Genomic DNA, 25,233 nt, shown 5'->3' with positions numbered 1-25,233 from the left:
CCAGTGTCCCGAGATCAAGGTCCACATCGGGCTCCCTTGTGAGAACCTGCTTCTCCATCTGCCTCTGTCTCTGTGTTTCTCATGAATAAGTAAATAAAATCTTAAAAAAAAAAAACAAAAACCAGAATCAGTAACACTTAATGATATATTAGGGGTAGTGAGAGAGGAGGAAAAGTCATTATGTTTCCTGGTTTCTGGCATGAATGATGAAATTAGATGGGTTAATTTTTCAGTGGATTTTTTTTTCCTCACTAGATTTTTGAGAGAAGCTTTATGTGTATGAATAGCATCTATAAAATTAATAACTATATTAAAGGTAATCTCTGAATAGGTAATTTCTAAGTTTTTCTTTATTTTTATTTATAGATGCCACTTCCAATGAACAACAAGAGCTTTTCTGTCAGAAGTTGCAGCAGTGTTGTATACTGTTTGATTTCATGGACTCTGTTTCAGACTTGAAGAGCAAAGAAATTAAAAGAGCAACACTGAATGAACTGGTTGAGTATGTTTCAACTAATCGTGGTGTAATTGTTGAATCAGCGTATTCTGATATAGTAAAAATGGTAAGATTTATATAAATTCAAGTAAGATCTAAGGTGTGATTAAAAATTATTGAGACTGATATTTAATAAATGTGTAATAATCAGTATACTCAAACTGGTTTTAAAATAGTCCATTTGGAAGATTATCCATTCATTCCAGTGAGGCTGTTCTTGCTTCTATTAGATTGAAAATTCAGTAGCCACAGTGGCTGATGGCCGCCATATTGTATAGTGCAGATGTAGAGTTTAAGAGAAAGATGTAGGCTTAAGATTATACAGACTGATAGATAATTATCAGGGCGGAATTGTTACCAAGAAGAATGCCTGAAGTGGGAAGAGAATAAAAAACTATGGGACTCTACGCTTCAGCAGTTGGGTAAAGGAGTCAGGTCTGAAAATTATATTAATTTACAATACTTTAGTATATTTATAGAGTCTATTACACTTGAATTTTAATAAAAACTCAGGACCCTTAAAAAGTTAAATAATATAAATAAGTGTATCAAATCTCTGTGAAAAAGAAATTACTGCTAACTTTATTAAACTAAGGTTAAGATACTGTTCATTAATAATTCAACTTATTCTTCATCAAACAGAAATTTGTTTAGGATTTGGGATTTTTGTATGTTGGTGCATAGTAACAAAATACAAAAAATTTAGTTGGAGTAATTAGAGAGTCACTGAGTACATAATTGAAGCTTAAATGTTACCTGAGTATAGAAGGTTATAGCAAGCATAATTTGTAGTTATCTTCATTTCCTTTCCCTTGCCCAATATATGTTCTGGGGGAAGAACAAAACAAAAATTTAATGTAGTTAAATTTGACCCTATTATGCTAGTTGAGTTTTCTTTCATTTCCTTCCCCTTGCCCAATATATGTTCTGGGGGAAGAACAAAACAAAAATTTAACGTAGTTAAATTCGACCCTATTATGCTAGTTGAGTTTTCTTTCATCACACTGTACTAGAAAATTTTTGTTTTTTGTTTTTGAAAAATGAAAATAAAAGTCTTAAAGAATATTTAAGAGATTAGCTGTACAGGGAACATTGATCAAAATAAAATTGGCTTCTAAAACTCTCAGACAGTAAAAAGGGACTCTTTGAAAACAGAAATATTGAATACTGATAAACTTATTTTGTGTTTTGTTTTGTGTTTATCATTAAAATATGTTCAGGAGAAAGCAGTATTTATGTTCAGGAGAAAGCAGTATTTCCATTTTACTGATTTCATATGGTTTGTATTCAGGAATTTTGAAAATCCTGGAAAGGTACTTTATTTTTTATCTCTGTAAAGGTACTGACTTGGGGGGTGGGGGGGGCACCTGACTGGCTCAGTGGATAGGGCATGCAACTCTTGATTTTGGAATTGTGAGTTCAAGCCCCATGTTTTGCGTAGAGATTACTTAAAGTTATTGACTTGGGTATTGAAAATACTTAAATATTTGCATATTGAAAATACTCAATTTGAGTCAAATTATTCTGTAATTTGCTATATAATAATAAACCCTGGGATTTAATTTCTTTCCTCAAGAAAAAAGGTGTGTATGTTTTGTCTTTTTTTTTTTTTTTAACTTCTGGTTATTGAATTTCTGGATAAGCATGAAGCCAACTTACCCTGTTGGCCCTGTAAAGCTCTTATATATATTTGTTATATATAGTTACTTCTGTTTTTGGCTACAAGGTTAATTTTATTCTTTTACTACCAATAATAAGTATGATCTCAAAGGCAAATTTTGTCCTCTTATGGGATATTTTTACTTTTCAGATTTTATCTGTGACTTTCTGCCATTCTTTGTGAAATCGATACCCATCAAACTATTTATTGGTTCTGCCTTCATGTACTGGCTCTAGCAATCAAATTCTAGCAATCAAATTCTAGGTTATTACTTTCTAAGTCTTATGGTTATAGTAATTGACTGTTAACAGTTCTTTGGCTGACTCTAGATGCCACTTCATAAGAATAGTTGGCAATTCGCTTGCCCCACCAAACACGTCTTGTCTCATCCTTTATTCCTCAAATAGTTTATCTCAGGTGACAACTCCTTAATGGTTTGGCCTTAAATGTTTACTAAACCATGTGGTCTCTCAGTCTGTTCATCATTCTTCAAAGAATTGTGAGTTGGCACCACAGTCTAATAGAGAAAAAAGATGCGAAGTTTACTTTGGTGGCCTGGACAGTGTGAATGAAGAAATTATAAATACTATATTTCATTGAATCTGAAGTGAAGAATCTCAGTCTCACATCATGATTTCGGAGAGATTTTTTTTTTTAAAGGCTCAGAGTAGATGAAATACATTAAATTACATCACCAGTGGGGTATTATAAATTACATCTGTAATAGCAGTGAAGGTATTCTGGCCTCCCCACCCTTTTCCTTAGTGTGGTGTGTATGTATATAAATGGAGGTCTTTTATCACACTCTTCTGGATTGTAAGGTAAATAAATGGCTGGGTTAGAATATGGAGGGAGAAAGATGAAAAGGACCAAGTTAGAGATTGGTAGAGTTAGGAACTTTATGCTTTTCCCCCCATAATTCCCTCCCCTCCTTTTTAATTTTTTTCCATTAAGCAAAACTTGGAAAGAATGACTTGTAATTTAAGGAAGAGGAATCTAGAGGTAATCTGTATGTAATCTTTGGTAGTTTGGCATCTGAAGAAGTCATAATTGTGAGATGGAGAAAAGAGAAACAAATACCTGCCTTCTTCACATATTGATGAGGTTTATAGGTTTTGAACTAGGTGTATTGTCACAACTTAACTTTTTCCTTAAAGTTATCTTTAAAATATTTTATGTCGTTTAATTTAATTGTACAACAAAGAATATAAATCTAAATTTCTTTTTCTTTACAGATCAGCGCTAATATCTTCCGTACTCTTCCTCCAAGTGATAATCCAGATTTTGATCCAGAAGAGGATGAACCCACGCTTGAGGCCTCTTGGCCTCACATACAAGTATGAAACATACTATATATTGACAATTTTGCATTTATGATATTTTGCTGAAATCATGGTAGTTCTCTTTCAGATCTGAATATTTTTAAAAAAGATTTATTTATTTATTCATGAGAGACAGAGAGAGAGAGGCAGAGACACAGAAAGATGGAGAAGCAGGCTCCTCATAGGGAGCCTAATGTGGGACTCGATCCCCTGACCCAGGATCATGCCCTGAGCCTAAGGCAGATACTCAACCACTGAGCTACCCAAGCATCCTGATCTGAGTGTCTATTTAAAAATATTTGACTTTTAGTATGTTTTCTTATCATTATTTTCTTTTCCCAAAACCTTTTTCAGTTTCTTTAATTTACCATTTAAACCATTTTAAAGTGTACTATTCATTGGTACTAAGAATGTTCACAAAACTGTGCAACCATCACCACTATCTAATTCTAGAATTTTTTTCATCACCCCAAGTGGAAACCCCCTTCACAGCAGTCACTTCCCATTCCCCTTTCTCTACAGTTCCTGACAACTACCTATCTACTTTTTTGTCTCTGTGGATTTGCCTGTTCTGAATTTTAATATAAATGAAATCATATAATATGTGGCCTTTTGTGTCTGGGTTTTTTATTTAGCATAGTATTTACAAGGTTCATCAGTGTCGTTGCATGTGTCCATACCTCATTCTTTTTAATTGCTGTATATTTCTTTTTCTGGATATACTATGTTTTGTTTATCCATTAATCAGTTGATGGATGTTTTGACTTATTATAATGAGAGCTATTATGAACATTGATGTACCAGTTTTTGTTTTAATGTTTCCCATAAATTTTTGATAAGTTCCCTTTTTTTTTCATTCACCTCAAATATTTTCTAATTTTCCTGTGACTCCTTCTTTATTATTTAGGAGAATGTGTTTAATTTCTACATATCTGTGACTGCCACATTTCTTTCTGTTACTTATTTCTATTTCATTGTAGTTAGAGAATATACTTTGAAAGTTTTCAGTCCTTAAATTTATTGAGGCTTGTATTAGGGCCTCACATACAGTATATGATGGAGAAAGTTTTGTGTGTACTTGAGAAGAAAAGAATGTATATTCTGTTGTTGGGTAGAGTGTTCCATAGAAATCTGTTAAGTCTAATTGGTTATTGACTAACGTTATTCAAGTCTTCCATTTCCTTGTTCTTTTATTTACTTCTATCCACTATTGAAAGTGAGTTGTTGAAGTTTTCAACTATTGTTGTTGAATTGTATTTCTCTCCAGTTCTGTCAGGTTTTGCTTTATGTATTTTGGGGCCCTGTTATTAGCTGCTTATGTTTATAATTATTATATCTTACTTATGGATGGATGGTCCTTATCATTATAACTCTAAAAGGTTTCATAAGTTTATTTTGTCTGATATTAGTATAGGTACTCCACCTCTCTTTTAGTTACTGTTTGCATGATATATCTTTTCTGTTATTTTACTTTTATAATCTGACTTTTTTAATCTAAATTGTCTTGTAAAAGTTGGATCATGTTTTTATAATCAGTTTTGACAGTCTTTGTCTTTTGATTGGAGTGTTTAATCCATTTACATTTAAGGTATTTACATTTAAGGTATTTACAGATAAGGTAGGATTTACTATTTTCTATAAGTTGTATGCCTTTTTGTTTCTCTAGTCTCCATTACTGCTTTTTGTATTAAATAGATATTTTTTTAAAAAAATAGATATTTTCTAGGGTACCATTTTAACTCCTTTGTATCATTAACTGTGTTTTTTATTTTCTTAGTAATTACCCTGGGGATTACTGTTAGCAACGTAAAACAATCTAGTTTGGTTGAATACTAACTTAATTTCAGTAGTATGCAAAGTTTTGGTTCAATATACCTCCATTCGCTTCCTTACCTCCTCTTAGTGGTTATTTATGATATTGTTGTCATACAAATTAGATCTTCCTTTTTTAAGATTTATTTATTTATTAGAGCATGTGCACGAGCACAAAAAGGTAGAGAGGTAGAGGGAGAAGCACACTTCCCACTGAGTGGGGAGCCCAATACAGGACTCAGTCTCACAACTCCAAGATCATGACCTGAGCCGAAACCAAGAGTCCGATGCTTAACTGACTGAGCCATGCAGGTGCCCCACAGATTAGATCTTTATACATGCCCATCAATGTAATTATTCCTTTATGTGGTTGTCTTATAGAGCAGTAGAATAAATGTGTTATAAATAAATACATTTATACTGTCTTTTATATTTATATATGAATAGTTGACCCTTGAACAACATAAGTTTAAACTGCATGGGTCTGCTTACGTGCAGATTTTATTTGCTAAATACTGTACTGTAAATGTATTGTTTCTTCCTTATGATTGTAAAAAAAAAAATTTTTAATTCCAGTATAGTTAATATACAGTGTTAATGCTAGTTTCAGGTGTGCAGTGTAGTGATTGAACAATTCTGTGCATTTACTCAGTGCTCACTGTGATAAATTTACTCTTAATCCTCTTCATCTGTTTCACCCATTCCCCTCACTTATCCTCCCTTTGGTAACCATCAGTTTGTTCTCTAATTATAGAGTCTGTTTTTTGGTTTGTCTCTTTTTTTTTCTTCTATTGTTTTGTTTCCCAAATTCCACATATGAGTGAAGTTATATGGTATTTGTCTCTCTCACTGACTTATTTCACTTAGCATCATACTCTATAGATCTGTCCATGTTGTTGCAAATGGCAAGATTTCATTCTTTTTTATGGCTTAGTAATATTCTGTTGTATACACACATATACTACATCTTCTTTATCCATATTCATTTATCAGTGGACACTTGAGCTACTTCCATAATTTGGCTGTTGTAACTAATGCTGCAATAAACATAGGGGTGCTACATCTTTTTGAATTAGCGTTTTTGTATTTTTTGGGTAAATATCCAGTAGCGCAATTACTGGATTGTAGAGTAGTTCTATTCTTAATTTTTTGAGGAAGCTCCATACTGTTTTCCACAGTGGCTGCACTAGTTTGCATTCCTCCTTATGTTATTTTTTAACATTTTTTCCTCTAGCTTACTTTTTTTTTTTTAACAATACAGTATATAATATTTATAACACATAAGATACGTGTTAATTGATCTGTTACCAGTAAGACTTACTGGTCTTACTCAACAATAGACTATTATTAAACTTTGGAGGAGTCAAGAGTTACACGTGGGTTTTTGACTGAATGAGGAGGGGTCAGTTCCTTTAACCCTTCCATTATTTAAGGTTCAATTGTATGTTCTTTATTTCTTCTTGTGGATATCCTTTTATTTCTTCATAAAGGAATCCGTTTAGTATTTCTGGTAGAGCAGGTCTGTTAGTGAATTCTCTCAGTGTTTGTTTATCTGGGAATGTCTTAATTTCCCGTTCATTTTTGAAGGACAGTTTTGCTGGATATAGAATTCTTGGTTAACTGCACTTGTCCTTCAGCACTTAGATTATGTTATCCACAGGTCTTTTGGTGTCCATGGTTTTCTGATGGCAAGTCAGTTGTTATCTTATTTAGGACCTCATGTATACAATGCTATTTTTTTCTTGCTGCCTTGAACATTTTCTTTGTTTTTAATTTCTGTCAATTGGATTGTAATGTGTGTAGATGTGGATCCCTTTGACTTTATTCTGCTTGAAGTTCATTTAGCTCCAGTAAGAGTTTATTGTGTAAATTAATAGTTTCATCAAATCTGAGTTGGTTTTAGCTATTATTTCTTCAGATATTTTTTCTTCTTCTTTCTCTTCTCTGAGATTCCCATCATATACATGTTGCATGACTCATGGTGTCTCTCAGGTCTCTGAAACTCTGTTCCTTTTTGGTTCATTCTTTTTCCTTTCTGGCTCTCAAACTGGATAATCTCTTTTTTAAAAAAGATTTTATTTTTTTATTTGAGAGAAAATGAGAGAACAGAACAGAAGAAGTGGTAGAAGGAGATGGAGAAGCAGGCTTCTCACTGAGCAGGGAACTCAGTGCAGGGCTCAGTCCCACGACTCGAATCAGGACCTGAGCTGAAAGCAGACACTTACTGGACTGAGCCACCCATGGACCCCTGGATAATCTCTATTGATCTACCCTCACATTCACTTATTCTTTCTTAAGCCAACTCATACTGTTTTGGATTGTTTTTGTGGGTCAGCAAGTTCACTGGAGTCCTTAGTCTGCCATTCAGAAGTCTTTCTCTGAAGCACGTCTCTTTAGTTGAAACTGATGGAAGGATAGTCTTTCTGACCTAAATGCCATTGTGTGACAGTTCACACCTCAGATATAATTGGAAAATTGGTAATAAAAACCTATTATGTAGGCAAAACCAATTCTGCCATTAAACCTTCCCTGTTTCTATCTAGCTCTAACTGCTTCATCCAAACATCCCCTCAAATATGTGGCTTTAACATAATGTCATCTAGGGTTCACTCAGTAGAATCACATTAGCACTACCTCAGTTGATACTTTAGTAACTAGAGCTCTTTAGATAGGATTCAGGGTAGATCATCTTACAGTACTTACAAACTGTTACAAAGATTCCATTATAGCCATAAAATATTATACTATACACACATCTGTATAGTGTTTCTTTTGCACATGTTTTTATATAAACTAGCCTATGGTCATGGATTTTTGTTTGTTCCCTAGTTGTTTAGTTAAAATATTCTGAGAATATTCAAATGATACTCTTTATTTTTAAACAGGGCTCTGTGGGAGAAAGTAAAAGTTCAAAGGACTCTTGCCTTAATGCTTCAAATAAATTTTATACTGAAAAAATAATATTAATGACCTGAAATCTGGGGATCTCAGGGTGGCTCAGCGGTTTAGCGCCTGCCTTCGGCCCAGGGTGTAATCCTGGAGTCCCGGGATCGAGTCCCACATCGGGCTCCCTCCATGGGGCCTGCTTCTCCCTCTGCCTGTGTCTCTGCCTCTCTTTCTCTCTGTGTGTGTCTCTCATGAATAAATAAATAAAATCTTTTTTTAAAAAAATGATCTGAAATCTGCAGGCAAGCACAATGATGTTTATCTAGAGAATTTTTTTTTTTTTAAAGATATTTTATTTTTTTATTTTTTATTTATTTATTATAGTCACAGAGAGAGAGAGAGGCAGAGACACAGGCAGAGGGAGAAGGCAGGCTCCATGCACCGGGAACCTGATGTGGGATTCGATCCAGGGTCTCCAGGATCGCGCCCTGGGCCAAAGGCCAGCGCCAAACCTCTGCGCCACCCAGGGATCCCTATCTAGAGAATTTTTTAAAAAGATTTTATTTATTTATTCATGAGAGACACAGAGAGAGAGAGAGAGGCAGAGACACAGGCAGAGGGACAAGCAGACTCCATGCAGGAAGCCCAATGTGGGACTCGATCCCGGGACTCCAGGATTACACCCTGGGCCCAAGGCAGGCGCTAAACCGCTGAGCCACCCAGGGATCCCCATATCTAGAGAATTTAATTAATATGTCTATGTATGACCAATAGTACTCATTTATAAGACTAGCTAATTATATTATAGCAGTACCAATAACTATTGAGCACTTACATGTTTCAGAGATAGTGACAACTGCTTTTTATACACCATCTCATTTAATCCTTCTGGTTACACAATAATTTTGTTCATATTTTAGGGTAGGGGGATGGGGTAATTGGGGCAGTAAGGGAGAGCACTTTTTATAATGAACACTGAGTGTTATATGCAACTGATGAATCATTAATTTCTACTCCTGAAACACTATATTTTAACTAAATTAAATTTAAATAAAAATTTTTAAATATTGTTCACATTTTCTAGATAAGCTTATATGAAGCTAAAAGAGATCAAGAATCCTGGCCAAGATTATAAAAGTAATAAGTGGCAGAATTAGGCTTACCACTCAAGTATTACTCCTGAGTACTTGCTCTTAATTTTTAAAAGCTTTAGTGCCTCTTCTAAATATACTTTGTGGCCCGAAAATAATACAGACAAATTCTTAGTGAGGCTTATTAATTCATATATTTTTAGCTTCATTTTAACACCATTGTAGATTAGATCTTCCAAATAATTCAACTAGCCATACTTTTTCTTTTTTAGCCCTCATAGGTGAGTTTTTAAAGGTGTTACTATATAGGTACAGATGTACTTTGGTTAAATGGAACAAAAATTTATGTACTACTAATTCTAACAAGTAAGAGAATTATTATTACAAAGCATGGTGAAATGGAAATGATCCTTGGCTAAGCCGCTTAACTTCTCTTTATCCTCCTTTATAAAACTGGAATAAAATAGGATTGGATTGTATAAGGATTGAATGGGATAATATATGCATAGAACCTAGTACAGTTTTTAAGACTATACTATTTTCTCTTCCCTTGTTTTCTTAAAAGATAAGTACTTTTGGCATGTGGGTAGAAGTATATTTTTGTTCTTATTGTTATCTTTATGCTGATACCTTTATATGGTACCCTTGATTCTTACAGCTAATTTATTAGTTCCCTAAAATGAACAATACTGAAATTCTCGAGTAGTCTCACCCGCACTTCCTACTTCCCTAGCATCTAATGTAAAGTAATAACCCATTTATTCTCACAGTAAATACCTTTATAGACATTCAAAGTTTCTACTTTCCTTTTTTTTAAATATATTTATTTGACAGAGAGCACAAGCAGGGGGAGGAGCAGAGGGAGAAGCAGGCTCCCCACTGAGCAGGGAGCCTAACATGGGGCTTGATCCCAGGACCCTGGGATCATGACCCGGGCTGAAGGCAGACACTTAACCAACTGAGCCACACAGGCACCCTTCAAAGTTTCTACTTTTCATACACTCTTCTCCATCCCATTCCTCAACTTTATATTTTTATTATTGTATAATACTTACATGGTTAGAATGTGTAATTGTATACTACTGTTCTGTCACCTTTATGTCCTTTGCTTGTTACTAGTTCTACAGGTAATATGTTTAATTTTACTGCCAATCCTTATATCAAAGTTCCTCTTTGGTAATTTCTTGGTAATTTGGAGCTCATTCTTTTTTTTTTTTTTAAGTTCTCATTTATTGAAGTAATCTCTACACCCATTGTGGGGCTCAAACTTGGAACCCCAAGATCAATACAAGCTGAGCCAAGGAGGTGCCCCTGGAGATCATTCTTTATTAGAATGACTCATGGGAATATTATTCCTTGAGTTTTTGCAGGTACAACAGCAGTTTGTGTGTAGCTTTAATTTTTAAACATCAACTTGATTTGATATGAAATCTTTGATTCATTTTAAATATTATTCCATTGTCTTGATTTCAGTCTGATTTTCTTTCCCTTATATAACAACGTGGGTTCAAAAAAAAAAAAAAAAAAAAAGACGTGGGTTTCCTGTTTGGATCCCTAAAGGATGTTTTTCCTTTAATGGCCAAGTGCTTTACTGGTTCCACATAAGTGTTGATTTTTCTAAATAAATTTTCTTAGTTGAATCGTTACTCTTTCCTTACAAAAGCCCACTTTTATTTCTGAAAAGTTTTCTTCAGTATTAGTTTTTAGTATTTCTTTTGCTGTACTGCTTTGTTTTTCTTCTTTGGGGATGCTAGCTATTCATATGTTGGCTCTTCTTTGGCTCTCTGTTTCTCTTAAAATCTTAATATTTAATCTCTTTTTTTATTGTGTTGGATTGTTTTTCATCTTTCTTATTTCTATTCCCTTTTTCCTTTTCTCTAGCTAGTTGTAAGGCAGCCTGACAGTGAGTATTAGAGACAGGCAAGAGGAAGGGAATGATGAGTATTAGTCAACCAGCGATGCCTGCCACAGGCTAGAATCATTGGAGGGAAGAGTCTGTTTTGAGTAAAATGAAAAATAATATATTTTTAATGACAATAGGTTGGATAATCAGCAACATCAGCTATTTTTTATATAGTTCCTGGGAGGTAGAGAGGAACCCTGATTTACATTTGGGTGCTAGCTGTTCACTTCCAATTACAGTGTTGATTTTTATTTTGCCAGAACTTATCTTTTTAGTGGTCATTCCATTTTATGTTAAAAAACAAGAAAAAAATTTTATTCTGCACTCTTGGGGACGCTTTAAGTAATAGTATTCATTCATTTATTTATTTTGTCTAACATATATCTAAAGTGGAAGAGGAATCCTAGGATTAGCAAAAGCTAATAAAAATTTTAAGATTTATCAGCATGTTAGAGCTTATAGAACTAGAAAATCTGAAGTGGAAATTTTTTTAATAGTGTACACCAGTTCATGTGAAATTTGAGACCATAGTTGATATAAAATTAATGATATATTTAATAATACAAAGGTTTTAGAGGCATGAAATTCTCCTTAGCTGGTAAGTTAATGTCTTTTTTTTTTAAATCACAGGTAGTTGGATAATCTGAAAAAGTTTCCTCAGTCTTTGAATTTCTAAAAATAGTATCTCCGTTAAGATATTTTTATATGCTCATGGAAATTAACAGTGAAAATTCAGCCAAACAAACATATTGTTTGGCCTCACTGGAAATTTCATTAAAATTCCCTGAAAATAGCAGTGGGTGCTATTTTTAACATTTTAGGTGGGTGGTGAGTTGCTATCAATTATGATTTTTAAAAAATGAGTCTTCTCCCAAGACAGAATACACAGAGACATACAAGAAATTTTCATACCTCCATGATCCCCTGATGAAAAAACTCTGTCCTAGGTATATGTTTATAGTTTAAAATCTTTCTAGTAACTAAAACTTGGTATACAGTTTTTAAATTTGGTAATTAAATGGTCTAGGTACATCAGAAACTACTAAATGCTGAGTGAGCTGATTTATAGGATCAGTCAAGAATATTGTTGCCACATTATTATTTAAATTATCATTTTTTAGGGTGGAATATATTAAAGCTGCTTTGGTAAATGAGATTGTAGACAGTTGTAGCATTGAGGAAATTTGCTCAATGAAAGTTTTTCTGTTGTTAACATACTTTGTATCAACTCACTTGAAATTTTTTGTTCTGTGTTAGAAGTTTACATTTGCATTTAGCTTATCAGAAACTCGATTTTAGAAATCGATTTGATAGGATGAAAAATAAACATTAAATTAATGGGGGAAAAATCACAAGTAATTTCAAAACCTTTCAAAATTTTGTTTCTTCAACCCTGTTCATGAATTTCCTAAAAATGTGCTAATTTTTTTCCACACCGTAATGGAAATACTATAAACAATGGAAAAATGGAATAAATGAAATAAACAAAGAAAAAAGGGACAGAAGAAAAACTGTTTTAGTAGTGGGTAACTAGTCATATTTTTTAATTTATAAAATATTACTATATGGTGATTATTAACAATTACAAATTATTTTTGTTTTCTTTCCTAAGTATTATTGCTTTGTTTTTATTGAGGACAAGCAAGATTATAATTCTCTGTATGCTGACTTTTAGGTAATTAGGGAGGCTTGGCTGCTGTATTAGCCTAGAATATAGGCAGATTATGTAGTATTTTAATTTTTTTATTAGTTATTTTCTTTAGTGGCACAGATACCTAAGATGTAATTATGTAAGGTACAGACTAGAATGTAGACCATTTTAGTAATAACCTGTATTTTAGGGAATAGAAACTCTTCTTTGTGACCTCTATAATTAGACATGTAAACTGGGAACATATACATTTTACACTATACACCTTCACATTCAAACAGCTCTTAGATTTAATGTTTAGACACTTAATATGAAGTATCTCATTTAGTTCAGTATATGTTAATTCTTACATGAATTCTTTCATACATATTTTTAAAAAGATTTTATTTATTTATTCATGAGAGACAGAGAGAAAGAGAGAGAGAGAGAGAGAGAGGCAGAGGAAGAAGCAGGCTCCATGTAGGGAAGCCCGACGTGGGACTCGATCCAGGGTCTCCAGGATCACACTCCGGGCTGAAGGCAGCACTAGACCGCTGGACCACTGGGGCTGCCCGAATTCTTTCATATATTAAATCAGTTTTAAAACCCATTTCAGGGCAGCCCGGGTGGCTCAGCTGTTTGAGCGCCACCTTTGGCCCAGAGATCCTGGAGACCCGGGATCAAGTCCCGCGTCGGGCTCCCTGAGTGGAGCCTGCTTCTCTCTCTGCCTGTGTCTCTGCCTCTCTCCCTGTGTGTCTGTCATGAAAAAATAAATAAAATCTTTAAAAAAAAAAAAAACAATGAGTTTCCTCTTAATAGATTTTGGAAAACATTGGGCCACCATATTCCTTGAAGAGAGCCTTTTGTGTGTATACAGTTCATTAAAGTTGGTTCTTGGTCTTTTGCCTCTCTGGGCCAAACATTTCTGGTTTCTTTAGCTTTTTTGTATAGATCTTATTTTCAGACACTTAAATCATCTATGTTATTTTTGCTGTACCTTCTTATAAAGTCTTCTACTGGTGAAGATCAGAATTTTAAATATTTATTTTAACTGCCTTAGGAAAGTACGGTCATTATGAAGTAGAATGGTAAGATTATCCTTTTTTGGTTATCTTTTTGTGCTTTGTACTTTTATCTTTTAGGATTTTTTGTTTGTTTGTTCGTTCACAAAAGGAGGACCAGCCATATGTTGAACATATGATGTTTGCCATTTTACTAGAGAAATTAATCCATTGCTAAAAGTATCTATTGTTCTTTGCAGCACATTTCTTAGATTCTTAGAGCAAATTATCTCTTCATATAGAAGAATATAGAGAAAGTTTAGTAATTACACAGTCACTCATCAACTATGATTTTTATTCAGTAAATGTGTTCAAGGCATTGTTCTAAATATTGGAGATAAAGTACTGAACGAATAAGCAAAATCCTTTAATTCTAGTGGAAAAGAATAGTAAATAATACTATGTCAGGGTGTGATAAATACAAGAAAAAAAGTAATGCAGAGAGAGTGACAGTGGGGGCAGGGTACAATTTTATGGAAGCAAAGTCTTAATTTTTGCATCCTGAAGATTTTCAGCTCAGATCACTAGTGTTTGTTTTACTTCTGTTTGACATTACTTAGCATGTGTTTATTAGATAACCTTTTGTTATCATCACTTTAGTGGTGCTAAGTTGGCTACATAAAAGCAGTTTGCTGCTAATCTTGACTGGTCAGGTAATGTTCATTATGTCAGGTAAATGATGTAGATGAAAACTATGTAAGAAATAATGTGATATCTGTGATAGGCATAGGTTTCAACTGAATATGTGATTTAGGGGATTCAGCTTGCTGTCATGCAAGTCTCCCAAAAGGCATGCGATTATTCTTAATAGTATTCAGCTTTAAGCCCTATATTTCTGATGCAGATCTTAAGAAGTAAAGCATATAGGCTAATGCATGCCATACTTGACTCATGTTTAACTTTAACTCATGTTAAACTCATGTTTAACCCATCTTACCATGCATCTTAACTTCTACTGAACTAGGATCCACATAAAGATTGAGTCTCTGATTCTATACCCACCAACCCATGCCCTACACCATCTGCTTCTCAAGACATCTCCTACCTTTCTATAATAAGCCCTCTTTCTTCTTGGCTGATCCAAAATCATATCAAATGTAGGGCTCAATTGCACGTCCTCCTTAAAACTTTTCTTACTGACTTTATTCCACATTGATACAGCCTTTTTCTAAAAGTCTCCTCCACTCATAGTCTGTGCCATATAATTCTTTTTTTGTGTGTGTGCCATATAATTATTTAAGATTTTATTTTTTTATTTAGAGAGAACACAAGTGGGGGCAGGGGGAAAGAGAATCTCAAGCAGAGTCCCACTGAGAGCAGAGGCTGACATGGAGCTTGATCTTATGTCCCTGAGATCATGACCTGAGCCGATATCAAGAGTTGGATGCTCGACTGCCTGAGCCACACTATATGTAGCTAAAAGGAAAACTTGTTTCCTTTATCCATAACACTTTTGACACCAAAGGTGTGGATTTTCCACACCAATAAATTCTCCACTTCTCTGCAAACACCAACTGAGTTGTCCTATAATTTATTCATTTCTAACGCTAATGACTCAGAGTTACCATAATTACCATGGAGAAGGGGTTCCATGTACCACCCTCCCAGCACCTTGATATGTTCACCAACCCAGGAGTTCTCCAAACCCCTTTGCCGGGAATTTTGATGGTAGTCCCCTTAGGTGAACGTGATTCATTAAATCACTGGCCATTGGTGAACTGAACTCAGTCTCCAGCCTCTCTTCCCTCCCTGGAGGATGGGGAGCAGGGGCTGAAAGTTTCAACCCTCTCATCATCACGTTGGTTCCTGTGATAACCAGCCTTCATTTTCCTAGTTATCACATTAGCTTAAACTCAAGCATGTTTGAAAGGGGCTTCTTAATACAGAACCAAAAAAAATGCATCTCTTACTTATCACTCAGGAAATTCCAAGTTTTAGGAGCTTTGTGCTAATAACCAGAGAGGAAGATCAAATATATATTTTCTTATATCACAATAGGCAAGTATTGGACATGAAAAATAAGCAGGCACTGAGTAGGCTGTGCCAGTGAAATTGTGTAGCAGTCTGTGAGACTGTACTAACTCTTCAGAGGACTCTGATAATTTTTGTGTCTTTTTGCGTGCAACCCAAACCAAAATTATCTGTATAGGTGGTTGATTATTTATAAATTAAAAACTGATACCATTTTCTGTTCTTTTTTTTGTGTGTGTGTTACAATGCATACTTACTTAACAATAAAAAGTTAGATAATAATTAAACTGATAAGTATCACTCCTTTGGATAGTTGGGCAAAGATGCATCAGACAAAACCAATATTTATTAAGCTCCCAAAACTGTTGTTAAGCTTAGAATATTATTGAACTCCTAGTAGAAAAATTTGTTATTCTATGGTGAATGATAAGTCCCAAATCTGGTAATGCTTTTTTTGTGTGTGTATTGTAAAGTGTGTACGTTTAGTGTAGCAATTTTTCCCCCTTCTATATGTGGCCTGACTACCTAAATGTTTATTGAATGACTGTTTTTACTTTGGGATGTAATCTAACTTTTTTATTTTTAGGGCACTAGATTAATATGTTGTTTGATAGCTAATAAATTAAGGCACAATTTGGGGCTATCCTCCTGCCCTTTATAGCTGTTGGTTTACAATAAAAAAAAACTGTAGTGTATTTTCCTTTCTTCTTAAAAGATAGATATAGGTGTGATGGAGGCAAGTTGAACTAAACCTTTTTTTTTTTTTTTAAGATTTTATTTATTTGAAAGAAGAGAGAAAGAGCATGAATTGGGGAAGGGGAGGGACAGAGGGAAAGGGAGACACAGATTCCTCATTGAGCAGAGAGCCTACTTGGGGCTCAGTCCCAGGACCCAGAGATCATGACCTGAGCAAAGGCAGGTGCTTAACTGACTGAGCCACCCAAGCACCCTAAACCTTACTTTTAATTCTGATTTGTGGCAGCAAGTGAACATTTCCTATTTTAAGATGCTTGGCACCCATATATATATGAAAAGATATATATATATGTAATATTTATATATATTAATGTATATATATTATATATATTTTTTATAAATATATATACACACTTTTTTTAGAGAGAGCATGCATGGGAGGAGGGGGGAGGAGGCGCAGGCTCCACGTTCAGCACGGAGCCCAGTGAGGGGCTTAGTCTCAGAACCCTGTGCTCATGACCTGAACCGAAACAAGAGTTGAATGCTTAACTGACTGAGCCACCCAGGGGCCCCAAGATGCTTGGCACTTTTTTTTATTTTTTAAAGATTTTATTTATTTATTCACGAGAGACACAGAGAGAGACAGAGACATAGGCCGAGGGAGAAGCAGGCTCCATGCAGGGAGCCTGATGTGGGACTTGATCCCAGGACCTCGGGATCATGACATGAGCCAAAGGCAGACGCTCGACCACTGAGCCATCACAGTGCCCCTGCTTGGCACTCTAGGTAGAAGTCCTGCTATGACTTGTAGTTTATTCACTGTGGTAAACAGACATTGCTTCTTGAACCCTGAACTTACATAACTTAGTTCATTACTTCCCAAATGTAAATATGGTATGCTGGGGGTTTTTTTTTTATTGATTTAACTTTTTCCCATTATAGTTTTATAGAAGAGATAAGAAGTTTTTTGCTTTTTATTGTTATTGATACAGTATCCTTTACAATCCAGTTTATTCTTATCTGGTGGTTTCTGATCTTGTATTTAAAGAACTCTGGAGATTAAATTAAGGTGGATTAGGAGATCACTGGAGCAAGAACTCATTCCCAGTGAGTATGGACTGCAAAATAGTCTTAGTTAAGTATTTTTAGGTGTTGTTTTTATTTTTTAGCTCCTATAATTTCACAGTTGCAACAGGTGATATGAAGCAATAAATCCCCAAATTTACTAGCGTAGGAGGCCAAATTCTGAATATGTATTTAGTTTTTAAAAACTGATAACCAACTCATCACATTTTCTAACGAGATCAGAAATCTCCCTCCTAGGTTGATAGAGAAGGTATGTTTGATATGAAGTGATAAATTAGGGTAAAAATTTATAGGTATCATCTTAGCTTTCATATGACTTTCTTTCATAGTTGGTGTATGAATTCTTCTTAAGATTTTTGGAGAGCCCTGATTTCCAGCCTAGCATTGCAAAGCGATACATTGATCAGAAATTTGTACAACAGGTAAGGAATATTTAGTGTCTTAAATTTTCTTACATTCATCTTAGCAATGATTTATTAATTTGTGATTAGAATACTTTTTCAGAACTTAAATGGTTTATTTCACTTTAACAGCATTTAATACTCTTGCCAGACAGAGTAAAGATGAAGTAGCTTTGAGAATGAGAGTATTTTAATCAAGAGTGAGCTGCTAATGAAGTTGAGTCATTTTATCCAATGTTGAATTCTCATAGTAACTTTATAAAGACAAGGAAAGCAAGCCTTTCTGGACAATCTGAAGACTATTCAATCTAGTGGCAAGAAGCCGCCTCTTAAATTTTTAAATCTTTGAACTTTGACATATGTTTTAAGCATTGTGACTTTGAAATGACAAAGAAAAAATGGAAATGGGATCATTGTTAGGAGTTTGGGCCTTAGGCTCCTTTCCTGTTAACAATTACCAGTGACCTTTCCTTTTTCCTTTCCCCTTCCCACTTTAGGCATTCTAGCCATCCAGTTAAGGAGATAGAGTGAAACATGTGATAACCTTTTTTTTAACTTAATTTTTTAAACTTTTTTTTTTAAATATTTATTTATTTGAGAAAGTGAGCATGCACAAGTAGGGGTGAGGGACAGAGGGAGAGAGAGAACCTCAAACAGACTCTCTGCTAAATGTGGAGCCTATGCAGGGCTCAATCCCAGGACCCTGACCTGAGATCATGACCTGAGCTGAAATCAAGAATCTCCTGCTCTAATGACTGAGCCACCCAAGTGGCCCCTTTCATTTTTTTAATTGCTTTTTAGCTGTTAAGTTTTAGAACCTATATACTGAAAATTAACTTCTCAGAATGTGTTCATTTTTATTTTCACAATCTTTTTTTTTTTAAGATTGTATTTATTTATTCATGAGAGACACACACAGAGAAAGAGAGAGAGGGAGGCAGAGACAAAGGCAGAGGGAGAAGCAGGCTCCATGCAGGGAGCCTGACGCGGGACTTGATCCCTGGTCTCCAGGATCACGCCCTGGGCCGAAGGCAGGCGGTAAACCACTGAGTCACCCAGGGATCCCTCACAATCTTTTCAACAATGCAAATGCCTCTTTTTAACTGTGGGAATTGGTTGGCCCTAGACAAGATTGTGAAGTAGACCAGATCTTTCTAGGTTCACTTTTTCTCTGGGAAATACTTACCAGTATGTAAGGTCACATTAGGAATTGGATGCTCTCCTCTTCTAGAGTTATTTGCATTTTCAAAAAGATTTGAAGATGAGTGAGAAGGTAGTGATGAACCCAGTGTTGGTAGGATTAAAATCATTATGAGAACCTTTCCTTCCGTCTTACTACACTGTATGGTAAAGATTCTACAAACATGAATTCCACATATTTGGAGTTCATTTTTGGTCATTCATAACTACCTCTGACCTCACATGAAGTATTCTCACTAGTTGCTGTGAGTGTATTGATTGATGGAGAATACTGTCAAGAATATGTTCTTCAACCATTCAAGCAGCTCCTCATAAATTATGAAGAAATACTAGATTTGTGCTAACAGTAAAATTTACATTTCATTCACAAGTAAAAATCAAATTAAATGGAGCTTTATTATTTTGGTAATTGCAAATGAATGCATATTTATTTTCTTCTGTAGCTCTTGTGTGCTACAGAAGGAATATAGTGTATTAAGGAACTCTAGTAATACCATATTAAATTATGTTTAAGATAAAAGCAAGTTAAGGGGAACAGTTACTTTAATGCTTCTTCAGTCTGGAGCTTGAGGTATTTCTGCTGCTGAATTATTTCATAGGTTTGAGAGGGAACAAGAAAACTGGTTAGAGTGGGACCCATCTTCTACCTTCTCTAAATACCTGAGTTTAGAGAAACCAGAGCCCAGTAATTTGTTCTTAGCAGCTTAAATGACTATGCTTGCATAGATCACTTCTCCTAGTTATTCTTTTTTTTTCCCCTCCTAGTTATTCTTATGTTACCTTTGTATATAAGGGAATTCTCAGCTTTTAGTATTTTGAAATTATTTGATTGCATGGTAATTTTTAGAAATATGGGAGAAAAAAACCCTAAGTATAAATGTGGACATTCATTATTTCAAAAGAATAAAACACTTGCATAATTCCAAGTTATGTTCAAATTCTAGGATTTCAGAAGAATAAAGGAAACTAAGAATTATTGAGGGTGTACTTTTATGTGCCAGGCACTGTCCTTATATGCATTTATATAAAGAACTAGACCATGTTTAATTCCACACAGCTAGTAGATGGGACAGTCAGAATTGGAACTAGACCATGATATTACGTTCACGTAAAAAAAAACAAGATTACTTTCAACCTTACTCATTTTATCAATGATGAAGAATGACAGAGGTTATGATTTACCTTTTAAAAGCGTAGATATAAGTATCAACGCCAGAATAAGAAACGATTTTCTAATAACTAGGTTTGTGTTTATTATATGAATTTATATTGATTTATATCTATTTGTATTTATAAATAGATTATTTTACTTATATTAATACTTCAAAATAGGTTTCTTTAAATAGATTTGACACTTGGCTAATCGCTATTCTCTAGGTTAATATTTTTCTTCTGAGGATCAATTTATACTAGATTCTGTTCTTGAATTAAGCAAGTCGGCCTTAACAATTAAGAGCCCCTTTTATTAATTTAAAAGCTTATCTTCTAAGTAAACCCAACATCAGAAACTGATTTGAGTGTCTCAAGTGAGTAGTTTAGCCATTTTTAATTACAATAATTTGAACTGAATTTATTAAGTATATAAACACAAATTCTTGTACTCTGGATATTTTTGGCTGGAGCCTCATTCAGGACTTTAATAACCTAGTGAACAAAGAATGCAAACTATAAACAAGACTTTTGTTTAGGGGTATATAAATATGACTAAAGTCATCACTGCCTTCCACTCTAGTAGAAGAACTGCATATGTAAACAATTACGTATAATTCAAGACAGAATGGGCAAAGAACTTTGATGAGGTTCAGAGCTTGCCATCTTGACTGTAATTATCAATATCAAAGTACAGAACATAAAATTTCTTGATGACTTCATATAAGTAATTATATTGAGAGGGAATATTTTTAAATTTTTCCTAAGAAAATCCAATGTTTTATTTAAAATACAGTAATACTATTTTTTGACAGAAGAAATTCAGTTTCTTCAACATTTAGAAATGGAAGTTTGAGCTTTTGACTTTAAATTTTTCAAAGACCTCTTTATCGTGCATTTGCTGAAGAGTTGTGCAGAGAGGTATAGGAAAATGGTGATTTGGCCAGTTTGAACTGGTTTAAAATTTTACAGCCGGTTGCTAAAGTGACTTTAAGTAAAAATGTGTGGTCTTTCTCATGTTTGATTTCATTATTTCATGTATGTTTTTTATTCTGTTAGCATGTATATGCTGACTTGATTTTTTATTGTAAAACCACAAAGCAGCTTTGGTTTGTATAAATCTTTCTAATAAATTGTGAATACTCATTTACACGTGTATTTTTTAAACTTCATTTATTTAATGACATGCAGTTTGCAAGCTTAAGGTTTTTGTGTGTAGTTTTGAATTATTATCAGAAAGCATTTAAAAATCTCTCAAATTTCAACATTGTATAATTATGAGCTATGGTTAGTAGCCAAGAATAGGATAGAATTTTAAAATGAATGGCTAGGCAAAAAATCCCACTTTTTTTTATATTGTTGTTTTCGAAACGAAATACTCCTTAAGCTTTTCTTTAGCTTCATTATTTAGCAAGAATAAAATCAATCTAAGGCAGAATCTCTAAGAATCTTTAAAATTTTTTTAAAGATTTCATTGGGTTATCTCTAAATCAGATTAATATAAAGTGAAGTTTTAGCTCAATTATTTTTAAAAAGTAATTTCTCAGATTTTTTTTAAAGCTCCTGGAGCTTTTTGATAGTGAAGATCCCAGAGAACGTGACTTCCTGAAGACTGTTCTGCACCGAATTTATGGGAAATTTCTTGGATTAAGAGCATTCATCAGAAAACAAATTAACAACATTTTCCTCAGGTAAACTGGTCATATATTCATATGTAGCACTTTCCCCCCCCTCCATGTCTTTTTATTCTAGTTCCTTTAGATTAATTTTTAGTATCAACTCTGTTAATCTGATAGTATTTGAGTCATTTTTAGCCTATATTGTGGGCGTCATTGGATTGCATGTAACTTTTTACAAACTTGTAACCTACTTCTCATGTTAAGTGGATAGTAGTAATGAAGACAGTTTTTAGGACGTAATACCAACACTCATGTTTAAGATTTATTAATTTGTCTAGTTACCTATTTGAGCTTCTTCTTTTTTTTTTTTTTTTGAGCTTCTTTAAAAAGGTGTATAAATACTATTTAAATCAATAGCTCTTGAAAGTACTTTCATTAGATTTTCTGACAAAGCTAATTAAATTTATATGGAACCTGTATTTTGACTCCTTTATAAATGATAATCTGTTAAGCAGTTGCTTCTACTAATTAGGAGATTTTGCTTTAATATACCCACATTTCAGGTTTGGTTTGTTTTAATTGGAAATCTGGCAAAATTCGGCTAGCATTGTAACAATAAGAAAACACATTGTAACAATAAGAAATCAGTAACAGCTGCCTCCTCTAGAGAGAGCATCTTTCTGCAGGTCTCTTCCTCTCCTAAGTCCACTTATTTAACACCTTCCCTGTCCTGTAGTCATTTATGTGCTTTAACAGCAAGCCTAATCTTGGAAAGCTAGGCAGCTGTGCAGCTTAGGTTTAATGAAGCTATGAATAAAAGTGGCTTTATTACATATGGGTCCTTCTGTCTTGGATTTTCCTATGGGTAGAGGTTTTCCTATTTTGAAAAGTATTTGCTTGAGAAAACCCATCTTTCTTTTACATTTTTAATAAATAAAACTTTCCAAGTGAAATAATCCATTATCTTTATAGCTAATTTTAGCAAAAGTAGTAACTAATTTGGGACAAAATAGCTTACAGAGAGTTCCTGAAGGATGCTTGTATATTTCTTATAGTTGCCCTTAGGATTGATTTCTTTACCTTCTTGAGTCTCCTCTCATTTTAGTTTTCTAATGTTTGAGTTTTCATTACATCTCTCTTTATTTTAAATTCAGGTTTATATATGAAACAGAACATTTCAATGGTGTTGCTGAACTCCTTGAAATATTAGGAAGGTAGGTCAGTTTTTTTGTTTTTAAAGAGTTAAATAACTTTGAATGTTTTATGTATTAGAATCTTAGCTGGAGTTGGAGAAAATATTTCGTATTTAGAATTTAAATATAGAGCACAAGACATAGTTTCTCAACTGAATTCTTTTTATAGCTTTTAAGCGGTCAGCATATTAAAGTACTTGCCATGCAAGACATCTGTTTTAGAATAGGCTTCCTGCTTTTGAAGCTGTGGCATGTTTTATGCCTGATCTTGCCAGACTCCCTTAGAAATTTCTAAGATCTGATTGGGAAGAAATGAAATAAACTATTTTGAATGTTTGATGAACTTATAAGAGTTCTTGTTGAGATATTGATAGGCCATTCCAAACCCATCTGTTCTTTTTAGAAGAATCTATAGCCTCAAAATTTATATAAACATTTTGCCTTCCTTTTTTTTTTTTTTTTTTTTTACATTTTGCCTTCCTTATTCATCACACAGCAGTATTAACTTGAGAAGATTAGGCCCCCTCTATTTCTAGTTAGAGAATGTTTATGGAGAAAATTCTTAATTTCAGATCTTTCAGCAAAGTAAGAGAAACTCCAGACTTCAGAAATGTTTTTTGCTTCAGAAAATATGGAAAGTTCTAACAACGTTGTGATATTGACACTCCTGTGGCTTTAGGTAGGAGAACAAAGGCAGTAATGCATAAATAAAGTGATAGGCTTTATAGAAAATGAAGATAAAAATTATTTTGTGGGACTTTAATTGGCAGTCCCAGTTTCTTTTGGGATCATGAATGACTTAGAGGAACAGACTAGTTTGAAAATGGGTAAGTCATTCAACACCAGAATTAAAGCAGAACACTGATCCTTATGTACTCGTGGATATAATTTTTGGAAATAAAGTAGTAACTACTTAACCCTTCCCCCTACCTTTTTTTCCCTCCAGTATTATCAATGGCTTTGCATTGCCACTGAAAGCAGAACATAAACAATTTCTAATGAAGGTTCTTATTCCTATGCATACTGCAAAAGGATTAGCTTTGTTTCATGCTCAGGTAAGTTTCAGACAGATTTCAAATAAAATGAATATTGTTTCAAAGGCTGATATAAAGGCAGAGAAATTGAGGAATATTAAGGCAGCAATTTTAGATATAATTAAACAATTTGCTTTGTAAATTGCTTACGGTAAATTTTCATTAAAATTTAAAAGTATTACGATAATTAGCTTTATTAAATAAGCTCAGTACACTTCAAGTGTAAATATAGGAGAGGTAATACCAAATTTTCTTCCTTTTTTAGTCCAAGCCTTGACTTTGAATGAGTCCCACGTAGCTATAGAATGTTCCATCTAGCCTTGATAGCGTAGTTGGACGATAATTTTAGTCTCTATGAAAATTTAGAGAATAATATCCTATCAGCACAGGTATACATGCAGAAATTTGCTAAAAACTAAAATTAGCTTTTAAAGTGTCAGTCTTTAAATTTATAAATAAATAAATAATAAAGTGTCAGTCCCATTTCATGTTGTATCAGAAGTTACTACTGAAAAAAGAAATCTTTTTTGACCTAGAAGTTATTTTCAAGGTTAAAATTTACACAGTTGTGAGGATATTCATGTTTATATATTGAGATAGGGTAAAACTTATTAAAATGACGTAGTCATTTTTGTTACCTAAATATAAACTTCTTGTATCACTGTTATTTCATTCAGTAATATTTATAAACTGTCCCCTGTATTTTAGCTAGCCTACTGTGTCGTACAGTTCCTGGAGAAGGATACTACACTAACAGAACCAGTAAGTACTCTATTTCTTTTTGTCTCTAATCTACGTTTTAGCATTTTGTTGTAGCCTTCTTTAAACCCCTATAAAGTTATCAAACAGTAGTACTATACTTTAAAGTCATTTAGAAGCAATATTAGGTTAATCTGCATTCAAAGAACAGGGTGGAGTTCCCCACAAGTTTTAAGTTGTGTCTTGAATAACTTAAATGTAGATTAATATTAAAGTATCATAGTTGAGGGCAGCCCCGGTGGCTCAGCGGTTTAGTGCCACGTC

General features: G+C 33.8%; 1 protein-coding gene across 2 annotated transcripts in view; it reads left to right on the top strand.

Moving 5' to 3' along the window:
- PPP2R5A (protein phosphatase 2 regulatory subunit B'alpha) overlaps positions 1-25,233 on the top strand; it is a 65,935-nt gene that overhangs the window by 30,144 nt on the left and 10,558 nt on the right. For both annotated transcript variants that reach the window (XM_041757426.1, XM_041757436.1), the window contains exons 2-8: positions 367-563; positions 3,392-3,493; positions 17,944-18,036; positions 21,925-22,055; positions 23,138-23,197; positions 24,123-24,231; positions 24,919-24,972. In XM_041757426.1, coding sequence (XP_041613360.1) covers positions 367-563; positions 3,392-3,493; positions 17,944-18,036; positions 21,925-22,055; positions 23,138-23,197; positions 24,123-24,231; positions 24,919-24,972 — 746 coding nt within the window. The remainder of the gene's footprint in view (positions 1-366; positions 564-3,391; positions 3,494-17,943; positions 18,037-21,924; positions 22,056-23,137; positions 23,198-24,122; positions 24,232-24,918; positions 24,973-25,233) is intronic.

Source organism: Vulpes lagopus, chromosome 1, assembly GCF_018345385.1.
Source record: "Vulpes lagopus strain Blue_001 chromosome 1, ASM1834538v1, whole genome shotgun sequence".
NCBI classification, from domain to species: domain Eukaryota; kingdom Metazoa; phylum Chordata; class Mammalia; order Carnivora; family Canidae; genus Vulpes; species Vulpes lagopus.
This window is presented reverse-complemented; position numbering and strand designations above follow the sequence as displayed.